This window comes from Schistocerca gregaria, chromosome 11 (assembly GCF_023897955.1).
Source record: "Schistocerca gregaria isolate iqSchGreg1 chromosome 11, iqSchGreg1.2, whole genome shotgun sequence".
Taxonomy (NCBI): Eukaryota; Metazoa; Arthropoda; class Insecta; order Orthoptera; family Acrididae; genus Schistocerca; species Schistocerca gregaria.
In genome coordinates, this window is record NC_064930.1 from 70,484,782 (window position 1) to 70,497,522 (window position 12,741).

The window sequence follows — 12,741 nt, forward strand, 5'->3', positions numbered from 1 at the left end:
ATAACCCACGGCTTCACCCAGATTAGATTTGTTTTTCATTCCCTAGATCCATGCTGAGGAGATCCTCGTGGATGTGGAACATGTCCATTATTTTTAAGCTGAAATAACAATACTAATCGTATGAATAAATACAAAACTTCATTTGTTTCTATTAAAAATTGCGTCGTTGGGATAGAAGGAGTTGGCCACTAGTAATTCTTTCAGGCTCCTTTTAAACTGATCTTTATTTGTAACTAAATTTTTTATGTTTGCTGGCAAACTATTGAAGATGAGTGTTCCTGAGTAGTGGACCCCTTTTTGAACTAAAGTAAGTGCTTTTAAGTCCTTGTGCAGATCATTTTTGCTCCTGGTATTGTATGTATGAAATGAGTTGTTTGTTGGAAAAAGAGATATATTAAAACTTCCTGGCAGATTAAAACTGTGTGCCCGACCGAGAGTCGAACTTGGGACCTTTGGTAGAGCACTTGCCCGCGAAAGGCAAAGGTCCCGAGTTTGACTCTCGCTCAGGCACACAGTTTTAATCTGCCAGGAAGTTTCATATCAGCGCACACTCCGCTGCAGAGTGAAAATCTGATTCAAGAGATATATTATTTAGGAGAAATTTCATTAAAGAGTAAATATACCGAGAGGCAGTAGTTAGTATACCCAGTTCTTTGAAGAGGTTTCTACAAGACGTCCGTGAGTTTACTCCACAAATAATACATATTACACACTTTTGGACTCTGAAAGCGTTTGTTTGACTTGAAGAGTTACCCTAAAATATTGTACCATATGACATTATGGAATGAAAGCAAGCTTTTCCATTCTTATGTTGCCTATGTCTGCTAACACTTGAATTGCAAATACAGATTTGCTAAGGCATTTCTGCAGTTGTGTGGTGTGCTCCTCCAACTGAATTTATTATCAAGTTGTAATCCCAGGAATTTAAGACTGTCAACCTCATATGTATGGTTCCCTTCCCCCCCCCCCCCCCCCCCCCCAACTTCTTTTCCGCATGTGCACACAATGCAATTGTGGTACATGCAACTGCTGCGGTTAATAACAAGTTGTTGTTGTCAGCCATCTTGAACTTTGATGAAAAATTTGATGACAGTGTAATACCCCTTCTAGCGCTACGTCAAAGATCTTTGTCAAATATATTTGATGGAATATTTGGTCACATCTTTGATCAAATCTTTGACAGATAAATTTGATAGTGGAATACCGGCCTTTCTTAATAACACTATCCCAATAGCTGGACGTGCAAGCCAGAATCTCTGTGTTGTTGTATTCCATAGGATAACTGGTGTCAAAGAAATGTTCTGCAATAGCGGATTTGCTCAGCTGTTGTAAGCGTGTGTGATGCTTATGTTCAATACACCGGAACCTAGCTTTCACGTCCAGCTATTGGGATAGTGTTATTAATAAGGAAGCTGTTGAAATCAAAGTATCAAGCAACCTTAAAAACAGTGATAGTGGATTTTGTTTAAATGCTGCTTGGAATCCGACTCCGTTTCTCATCAAAAAACAGAGGGACAGAATTAGTGCTACCTCACCAGTTTATTAATAGTCACTTTCGATATTTATTATGTTGGTTAGCTTTGGTTGTATGTTGACGCTGCAGTTACTTGTTCTGTGTGTGGTATCTTCCTTGTTTCTCCTATGTGAATCGAGGTATTAAATTCCCCTGCACATTGCTTCCTCCTTGCAGCTGTGCCTTGAGAATGGCAGGGTGTGCTCCTGTCGAAATATCGGCAGTGGTCGATGACGTCACCCGGCAGCAAACCCGTAAGCTATTTGAACATTCAGTTTGCTGGGAAAAGTCAAGGTCTCACAGTTTCCTAAAGGAGTACAAGGCACTTCTCAGAATGACTTGAAAAAATTGACTCTGGACATTTCCAAGTCCAGTTAAGCTAAAAAAGTTGCAAAGTGTCAATAGAGACTTGCTTGTAGTGGAAGCAGTAAGGGGAAGGTCACTGGTTTGATTTTTGCTGCATGCAACCATTTTTCCTTTTTTAAATTGTATGTTATGAAATTCATATGTTACCTGAGAAACATTGAATCATAGTTTTCTAATAAATGTAAGATCTTTTACTTTTGACCAGTGAATGGAAGCAAACTTGAACATTCATAATACACTGAAATTTGGTACAAAACCACAAAATGTCTTATTGTTAAATGAAAATCAGTAATATTGTTTTTAATATTGTATTTATTTTTAATATGTAGGAATAAAGAGTTATTTATTTTCTATTTGATGCTTCATGTTTTTGTACCCATTTTAATTTATTATGAATACTCACATTTTAACTATTAGTAATGTCACTATCAGTGATCAGTAATGTAATTCTGCACTTCTCAATCTTTTTTCCCTTTGGGGAACATTAAAGTATGTTTCAAACTTTTGTGACACCCCTCCAAGTGATTTTTTTCCCTAGACACAAACAAGCACACACATAAAATAGGTTTCTTTATTATTAATGATGTAAATAAAATAGAAAGAAACTTCCACATGGGAAAAATGTATTAAAAACAAAGATTCCAAGACTTACCAAGCGGGAAAGCGCCGGTAGACAGGCACAATAAAATAACACACAAAATTTTGAAACCCACATCCTTTCATCTTTCCTTTTCCTTCCCTCTTTCCTGACGAAGCAGCCGCCGGTTGCGAAAGCTCGAAATTTTGTGTGTGTGTGTTTGTGTGTTATTTTATTGTGCCTGTCTACCGGCGCTTTCCCACTTGGTAAGTCTTGGAATCTTTGTTTTTAATATATTTCTTTATTATTATGCGTATAATCCCATGTGGTTATTGGCAATTTCTTGCAAATTGGAATCCTTCAAGAAATAATTCAGTTATAATTTTTCATATTCTAGATGTTTTATGTGTGGAAGATTATAAGGCATTAAAAACATTGGAATGTATCTGACGTGTATTTGCAAACACGCTAATGTGTCACAGTAAAGCGGTTGACTGACAAGTTTTCCCAATTTATCTTCATTGTATAGTGGCTGTGAACTAATCCACCCTACATTTTTGTGGCAGTCAACATTTGCACCTACCATATAGTCCACATTAATTGACAAATCATATGAACATGATCTTATGTAAATAATTTTAATTCTGGAAACATCCCCCAGGCTGTGGCTAAGCCATGTCTCCACAATATCCTTTCTTTCAGGAGTGCTAGTTCTGCAAGGTTCGCAGGAGAGCTTCTGTTAAGTTTGGAAGGTAGGAGACGAGGTACTGGCAGAAGTAAAGCTGTGAGTACCGGGCGTGAGTCGTGCTTCGGTAGCTCAGTCGGTAGAGCACTTGCCCGCGAAAGGGAAAGGTCCCGAGTTCGAGTCTCGGTCGGGCACACAGTTTTAATCTGCCAGGAAGTTTCAATTTTAATTCTCTTTCATAAATAAGATTATATTTTGAAAATAATTATTCATTTCTTCTCATAAGAAAATTTCAAGATATAAAGTGGTATAAAAGGGTTGTTTGTTACCTATCCACCAACTTAAACCGAGGAGCGGCGGTGTCACTCGTGTAAAAGATTTTGCTGATTCACCTTCAGCGATATTGAGGATATCTTGAAAGTTGATGTGGGTGCATATTTGAGTATCTGGTATTGAGAGATATTTGTGGTGATTGTAACAAATAAGATTTCTTTGGTTTATGCCTGGACACTTTTTTAAAATGCGTAAGGAGCCACACATAGGTCACAGTACAGAATTCTATGTAATCTCAAACCTCCGTGCAGAGTCTTACAGAGTTTTGATTGATGCAACAGCAGCCGGTAACCTGCCTGTTATTTTACTGAGTTGAAAATTATGACACTGTAAAGGCTTAAGATAGCACACCTCACAAGAACCTTTGTGTGTTTATTTTTTTTTTTTTTCACCATATTTTCTCAATATCTTGAAAACTAATAAGAGGAAAAGGATAAGTTGCCCATGAATTTAATCCCAAGTTATTAGAAATTATCTTTTACTTACCTTCTATTGGTTGTCCATTAATATTCATTCTCTTTATCAACATAGTTTTTCTAGTAAGTCAGTCCTGCTTGCAGAAACATTTCATGATTATATTTGTTTCAATATATGTATTTTTTTAAATGAGATGTCTCAGTTTATTTGTTTCATTTCTCTATATTTTATTAATAGCCTTTGTTTCTAAACATATTGTGATGACACCAACTCCACAACACAATTTACTCATCCGGTAAGTCTCGCCTGATGTAGGATTCTGGGTTATTTTTCTGAACTGTACCCCTTTCCCTAAATCTCTCCAGTCCTTTTCCTTCACCCCTCTTCATTCCCCTCCACCCTTCTGACGGAAGAAGAAGCCAATGGCTTCGAAAGTTTGTAAAAATTTAAATCATTTTGTGTGTGTGTTTCCCTGCTACCATTTGGTGAGTAGATTTTTTATCTATCCATTTATATTAAAATGTACTATGTGCTACACATAAAACAAACCCAGCCAAAACTTTTCATCAAAGACTTTACAAAAGTAGTTCATTCATATTGTACAGTCTTCCATTGTTTTGTATCTGTTTCAATAATAATAATAATAATAATAACAATTATGATCTCCAAGGATTAGATGTTTTGTGCTGTTCCACTATCTCCTTAAGGGATCTCTGTTGTTTCTCTTATATAGTATTACAGCTTAGCTATCCTTTTATTATACATTGGACATGTTTTTCCAGTTCAGTCTTGTATGTTTCTGCTACAGTTATAATGGATTCTACATTTATTCTTCTCATATATCAGCATTTCTTTTATGGTCCAATAATGAATATCCCACAATAAAATGGAGAAACTTCATCTCTGGTGATTCAGTTTGTCATAACTGATCTGATGTTAGCATCAACCTTTGCTACTGAAGAAAGCGAAGGCAAGGGTATTATTCTGCAAATTTTAATTACTGGTTCACCCTGCGTACATCATGATTTAATATATGTTGCATGGTTCCTTAGAAATGTCTGAGTCTGGCTGGTTTTAGCCCTGCATCATCTGACTCGACAGATTTAAAACTGCACTGTAGATATTTAAACTCCCTTACATGTTCAGTTATTTATCCATCTATATCAATTGTGGCTCTTATGTATTCCAATCCCTAAAATACCATCACTTTTATGTGGAGATGTTTGTCTCCCACTGGGACACCTCCTCAGGTGCAGATGGGTTATTGCTCACCAGGTTTCACTGGTACCTTGGAAGTAAAATACCCACATTGGACCAAAACTAGCACAGCAGGAGGAGAGATATTGAATCCGTCTGTCTATGACAAAGCAAGTTTGAAATAATATCAGCTGGGACAGAAGCTGAAAGGCAGTCCACCCCTCGTACTTACCTGCATACCATTTGCACCGGGTCCAGGAGTCACTCAAATTGCAAAGAATTGCATGAAAATTTCACACTGAACTGATCATTATGTGCCAACCCACTTTTCAGTAATCAACAATAATAAGTTTTTAACACTTCTACTTAATTATTATCTACTCGTCGGTAAGGTAATCCTCAAAACTTTGAAGACAGATGAACTGACTTATCAAAAGTGCTTGTCATCTGATGTTATCTAGAATCATAAGTAGAAGGTTAAAACGAAATCTTTCTCCACCTAAGTGAAATATTCATAGATTGCCTGGATCTTCATGAAGTGTGTGGTTTACAGTGAAAGTGATCGGTTCCAGTTTTTAAACATTTATTCTTCTGTTTTCAACAGCTGATCAAATCCATCATGCCACATTGCAAAGAGGCCGAGTTGTACAGTATGTCTTCACGAAACAGCTGACTGGTTCACAAATCAAGAAACATACTTTTTCAAACTTTAAATCTTAATGATATAATATTCAACTAACTAATGCAGGTTACACTTCGAGATAATCAGCTCAAACTGCCCATCCCAGCAGCCTCGCTGCTTCCCTATTTATATATTCTTAATAATGGATGGTCACTTGGATCATTATTAATTAATAATGACACAATATTTTTAATCGTATTTGCAATTAAAAGTTCCCAAGCTAAAATGTTCTGATTACACAGAATAATGTATCTAAAATTACAGAATTGAATAATATGTGAAATTTATAATGTAAAAATGTTTTTAAATGTGAAAATCCCACCTAAGTATGAGTACAATAACAAACTTCACAAAATTAAAAAATACACGCTAATTACACAATGAATCACATTCCTGACAATAGTTGAAGCGAAGAGGGTAAAACAAAACAGGTTTTCATTGATAGAATTTGTAACAGATACCTAGAATTTTATAATTAGACGTATATCTGGATACAACAAGACAAGTTTAATTAATTAAGTCACTAATACGGAATGTTCTTTACAGCTTTCATCCTAAATTTACGTTTTACAATATGTGCCTTCATTTGCAAGTGACAGAATAACTTCTTGAATGAGTAAACTACATTCGTAAAAGACCAGTTATTTGAATAATTACAGTTGGTGATTAATACTATATATTTTATTCCTACCATTTTCAGTAATTCAAGTCTTTCCCATTACTACAATGAATGCCACAGTTTGTTAAAATACATCGTCGTTTGTTTTATTTTGTAAGAGTGTCTCCTAATTAGTCTCCAATTTAGTGTCACTGTTATGAAATTCACGAATCACCAAAATACCAATCATCTTAAAGTGAGGTATTGTACTATACGATGTCAGAGAATCAAAGTTTTCATTAAGTCTTTGTATATAAGGTATATTACAAGTTCAAATGTAATTTTAACTACAAAATTTTCCAAAAGGATGGCTTACACAAAGCAATACAAAATATGCACAGCAATTTTTAATTAATATGGTTTGACTGTAAATACAATTTATACAAGCATTTTGTATGGATACAAATTTGTGAATGTGATGTAAATGATATGCAATTTATAAATATAGATGTAAGGAATAATTGTATGTGGAGTATATTAATGTATTGTGTGTACATTAATATATTGCATATTGCTTTTTAGTAAACAGTGAGAGTGCAGCATCGAGCAGTTTCATTACCAGAGTGTTAGTTTATTTATTTATTTATTTGTTTAACCTGGCAAGATTAGGGCCATCAGGCCCTCTCTTACATCTAACCAGGCATTCTACTTATTTTACAGTCATATGTTTCAGTAGGCATGTTAAACTACATCTAGTACAAAAAGTGAAATAAACAATTACAAAGGCACACCTGCAAAAATACATACATATAGTTCACCCTAGGTTGTTACGGTTCTGTTTCAGACGAGTTCTCGAGTCAGGGCAGTGACGAAAGAGACTACGAATGCGGCCTGGAGTCTGAAGACCCGGGCATCACCAACGGTGTCAGCAACGGGGGTATCGGAGGTGGCGGTGGCGGTGGCGGGGGTGCGGGGAAGTGCCGCGCCCTGTACGACTACGCCGCCAAACTCTACGACGAACTCAACCTGGCTCCGGGTATGTCAGCATGGCATCATCTTCAACAATCACAACAACATAATCATTATCATCAGCATCATCATCATTGTCATTAACATCACTGACACAGTTATCATTATCATCATGATGAAGATCATAGTCATGTTACTGCTCACCTGAGGCCGTGGTATTAATATTAACTTGCAAACGCTGGGAAACACTATTTAATTTTGTGTTATATATGTGCTGTCTGAAACCTTTAATACCAAAAGTATATCAATAGTATACCAATAGAAGGTGATCTCAATCTGAGTAGTTACTAGAAATGGAACTGATTCAAGCGACGACCTACTGCCTCAGCAGGGGATGTTACTCTCTTCTATTTTCTTCTATTTTATTCGTACATATATCATCCAAGGGCAGTGCTTGGGCATCAGTTTTGTAATGCAGTACGATACAGTTATCGAAAAAAAAAAAAAACTCAACAAAAACACATTCGTAGATTAGAAGATTTCTGAGCACTGATACGTACAAACTCTACAAAATGAAGTGTTAACATAGTCGTCAATAGCTGAGTATACAATGTGAAAGTTACATAATCATAAAATCATTGGTTTAGATCTCACTAATTTTTTATTCAACCCTCCAGCAAGTGTGCTTGTGTATAAAGTGTGCCAAATGCAATTAATATTGTCTTGTACAATTCCACTGTTGTTTTAAAGTTGCGAGCCCGTGTATATTTTCCTTTATTATTGCTTCAGCTAACACTGTGATAAATTACATTGTCACATGTCCAAGGGTGCAGTAGTAATATAAATAGAATAGAACAGAAGTTTATTGTCTCGTAACATACAACTTCAAACTATTGGCTTAATGTACAAGAGACTCATCAAAACACAAAAATTCGTTTACAAATTTTCTTGTAATATCATTAATATAATATACTGTACTGGATATGTAATTAATATGCAGCTAATAGTTTTTCTTGAAAAGTAACAAATTTTCGAAAATTAACAGTCCTAAGTGCATGTTCTCTCCTGCTCAAATTTTCAGGTTGTCCTTGATGAACAGTAACATTTCTGCGTTAGTTTCTCATATAAGGATTTTTTCAGTCTTTCCAAATTTATACTCAGCAATTCTCTTTCTTTCACTTTGTTATAAATTTTCATACACATATACTGTGCAGTTTTAACAAAAAGTTTTCAATGGTGGATGGGCAGCATAAAATTACACTCCTGGAAATTGAAATAAGAACACCGTGAATTCATTGTCCCAGGAAGGGGAAACTTTATTGACACATTCCTGGGGTCAGATACATCACATGATCACACTGACAGAACCACAGGCACATAGACACAGGCAACAGAGCAAGCACAATGTCGGCACTAGTACATTGTATATCCACCTTTCGCAGCAATGCAGGCTGCTATTCTCCCATGGAGACGATCGTAGAGATGCTGGATGCAGTTCTGTGGAACAGCTTGCCATGCCATTTCCATCTGGCGCCTCAGTTGGACCAGCGTTCGTGCTGGACGTGCAGACCGCGTGAGACGACACTTCATCCAGTCCCAAACATGCTCAATGGGGGACACATCCGGAGATCTTGCTGGCCAGGGTAGTTGACTTACACCTTCTAGAGCACGTCGGGTGGCACGGGATACATGCGGACGTGCATTGTCATGTTGGAACAGCAAGTTGCCTTGCCGGTCTAGGAATGGTAGAACGATGGGTTCGATGACGGTTTGGAGGTACCGTGCACTATTCAGTGTCCCCTCGACGATCACCAGAGGTGTACGGCCAGTGTAGGAGATCGCTCCCCACACCACGATGCCGGGTGTTGGCCCTGTGTGCCTCGGTCGTATGCAGTCCTGATTGTGGCGCTCACCTGCACGGCGCCAAACACGCATACGACCATCATTGGCACCGAGGCAGAAGCGACTCTCATCGCTGAAGACGACACGTCTCCATTCGTCCCTCCATTCACGCCTGTCGCGACACCACTGGAGGCGGGCTGCACGATGTTGGGGCGTGAGCGGAAGACGGCCTAACGGTGTGCGGGACCGTAGCCCAGCTTCACGGAGACGGTTGCGAATGGTCCTCGCCGATACCCCAGGAACAACAGTGTCCCTAATTTGCTGGGAAGTGGCGGTGCGGTCCCCTACGGCACTGCGTAGGATCCTACGGTCTCGGCGTGCATCCGTGCGTCGCTGCGGTCCGGTCCCAGGTCGACGGGCACGTGCACCTTCCGCCGACCACTGGCGACAACATCGATGTACTGTGGAGACCTCACGCCCCACGTGTTCAGCAATTCGGCGGTACATCCACCCGGCCTCCCGCATGCCCTCGTTCAAAGTCCGTCAACTGCACATACGGTTCACGTCCACACTGTCGCGGCATGCTACCAGTGTTAAAGACTGCGATGGAGCTCCGTATGCCACGGCAAACTGGCTGACACTGACGGCGGCGGTGCACAAATGCTGCGCAGCTAGCGCCATTCGACGGCCAACACCGCGGTTCCTGGTGTGTCCGCTGTGCCGTGCGTGTGATCATTGCTTGTACAGCCCTCTCGCAGTGTGTGGAGCAAGTATGGTGGGTCTGACACACCGGTGTCAATGTGTTCTTTTTTCCATTTCCAGGAGTGTATTTTGATTTCTGGTGTTGTAAACATTCTGAAACTGATTTTCTTCAAATAAAGCAGGATTACTATGTACAAAGATAATGAGCACATAGATGTGTAGTGAGAGAAAACTATATATACTTAGATTCCTTAAGAGTGGGTGACATTATTTTCTCCACCCAACATTGTGCATATTTGTAATGACATTTTTCTGAAGTTTTAATATTCAGCAAATGTTTTTTGAGTTACCCCAAAATACAATTCTGTACCTTGTTACTGATTAAAAGTGTGATATGGTAACAATATGAGAAAAAAATGTACAATGCGTGCAAGAAAATGACCCATGATCCGAGCTGGTAGGGGAATCCCATAATGAAGCAGTTGTCTAAAAGTTAATTAGCAATTTAAAAAAAAAACAGGTGACTGGGATCTGATGCAACTGCCCTGTTTAATGCTTTGAGTGGGTCATTACTGTGGGATATCATGTGTGTGCACCAACAGTGTGTGGTAATGAAAGTTTATTTTATTATTGTTCAATTAGACAGTGATTTAGCTCATATAATGTTTATTAATAATAATAATAAGAAGAAGAATAAGAAGAAGAAAATTATTTCTAGAACGAGCAGAAACTAGCAAAATACACAAAGCAATCACTCATATAAATACATCGACTACACCACTGCAATTTTATAACCACTTTTACAACCCTTTAGATCACATAACATCAACAGATACGAAGAAAGTAAATTGGAAAAAGAAAACACTACATGGCAAGTACCCGTATCATCTCACACAGCCACACATTGATCAAGACACATCCAACACATGGCTAAGAAAAGGCAATATATACAGTGAGACTGAAGGATTCTTGATTGCAATACAGGATCAAACAATAAACACCAGATATTACAGCAAGTATATTATTAAAGATCCCAATACCACAACAGATAAATGCAGACTTTGCAAACAACAAATAGAAACAGTAGGTCACATCACAAGCGGATGTACAATACTATCAAATACAGAATACCACAGAAGACATGACAATGTAGCAAAAATAATACATCAACAGCATGCCTTACAACATAAACTAATAAAACAACACGTTCCCACATACAAGCATGCAGCACAAAATGTACTGGAGAATGATGTGTACATATTACACTGGAACAGAACCATTATAACAGGTAAAACAACACCACATAACAAACCTGACATCATACTCACCAATAAAAAGAATAAATTAACACAACTAATCGAAATATCCATACCCAATACAACAAATATACAGAAGAAAACAGGAGAAAAAAGTGAAAAATACATCAAACTGGCGGAGGAAGTCAAGGATATGTGGCATCAGGATAAAGTTGACATTATACCAATTATACTATCAACTACAGGAGTCATACCACACAATATACACCAGTACATCAATGCAATATAGCTACATCCAAACTTAATGATGATGTAAATAAAATAGAAAGAAGCTTCCACATGGGAAAAATATATTAAAAACAAAGATTCCAAGACTTACCAAGCGGGAAAGTGCCGGCAGACAGGCACAATGAACAAAACACACAAACACACACACAGAATTACTAGCTTTCGCAACCGATGGTTGCTTCTTCAGGAAGGAGAGGGAAAGACGAAAGGATGTGGGTTTCGTCTTTCCCTCTCCTTCCTGAAGAAGCAACCATCGGTTGCGAAAGCTAGTAATTCTGTGTGTGTGTTTGTGTGTTTTGTTCATTGTGCCTGTCTGCCGGCACTTCCCCGCTTGGTAAGTCTTGGAACCTTTGTTTTTAATATACATCCAAACTTATATATACAAGTACAGAAATCCATAATTATTGATACATGTTCAATTACCCGAAAGTTCCTAAATGCAATATAATATATACCGTACAGTTAAAAGGAAGTCACGCTTGATCAAGGTCCGCGTCACTTTCTACTTCTGACCAGACGTAACGTCTGAGATAAGAAAGAAATAATATTAATAATAATATTAATATTAATATTAATATTAATATAATAATAAAACTGGGGTTAGACAGGGTGATGGGTTGTCGCCTTTGTTGTTCAATGTAGTTCTGGATAGAGTCATGGGAGAATGGGAGAAGAAACTTGAAGAAGAAAAGTGCTGGAAACCAATTTCATTAGGAACCAAGAAACATACCCTAAGAATCCCCTACTTAGCCTTTGCAGACGATCTCGCAATAATGGAAGATTCTAGTGAGATGGCTATAAAACAGGTAGAAATTCTAAAAGAATGTGCAGAAAAAGTCATCCTACAGATATCATTTGAAAAGACAGTGTTTACAACAACAAATTTAGAAATTTCCAAATTACAAACAAAATACGGAGAAATCAACAGAGTACCATACTTCAAATATCTTGGAGAAATTATCTCAGAAAAATTTGCACAACAAGAAAGAATACAAAAAGCTCGTAAAGGTTTAGGATTAGTGCAAAACCTCTATAATAAAAAATGTTTATCTTTAAATGCAAAAATTAGGCATTACAATACAGTCATTAAACCATCAATGTTATATGCCAGCGAAACCTTGGCACTAAACAGGAAAACTGATCTAGAAAATCTAAAGAAAGAAGAAAGAAAAATAATTAGAAAAATTTTGGGACCAAGATGGACCGAGAATGGATATAGATTACAGAAAACATCAAAAATTGAAGAATATTCTAACATAGAGATAGACATGAGGAAAAGACGCCTTAAATTCTATGGCCACATAATGAGACTTCCT

General features: G+C 37.7%; 1 protein-coding gene across 1 annotated transcript in view; it reads left to right on the top strand.

The window, feature by feature from the left end:
• The window catches only part of LOC126295214 (nostrin), a 152,857-nt gene that overhangs the window by 129,079 nt on the left and 11,037 nt on the right, over positions 1-12,741 (top strand). Inside the window, exon 12 of the mRNA XM_049987556.1 lies at positions 7,213-7,404. Coding sequence (XP_049843513.1) covers positions 7,213-7,404 — 192 coding nt within the window. The remainder of the gene's footprint in view (positions 1-7,212; positions 7,405-12,741) is intronic.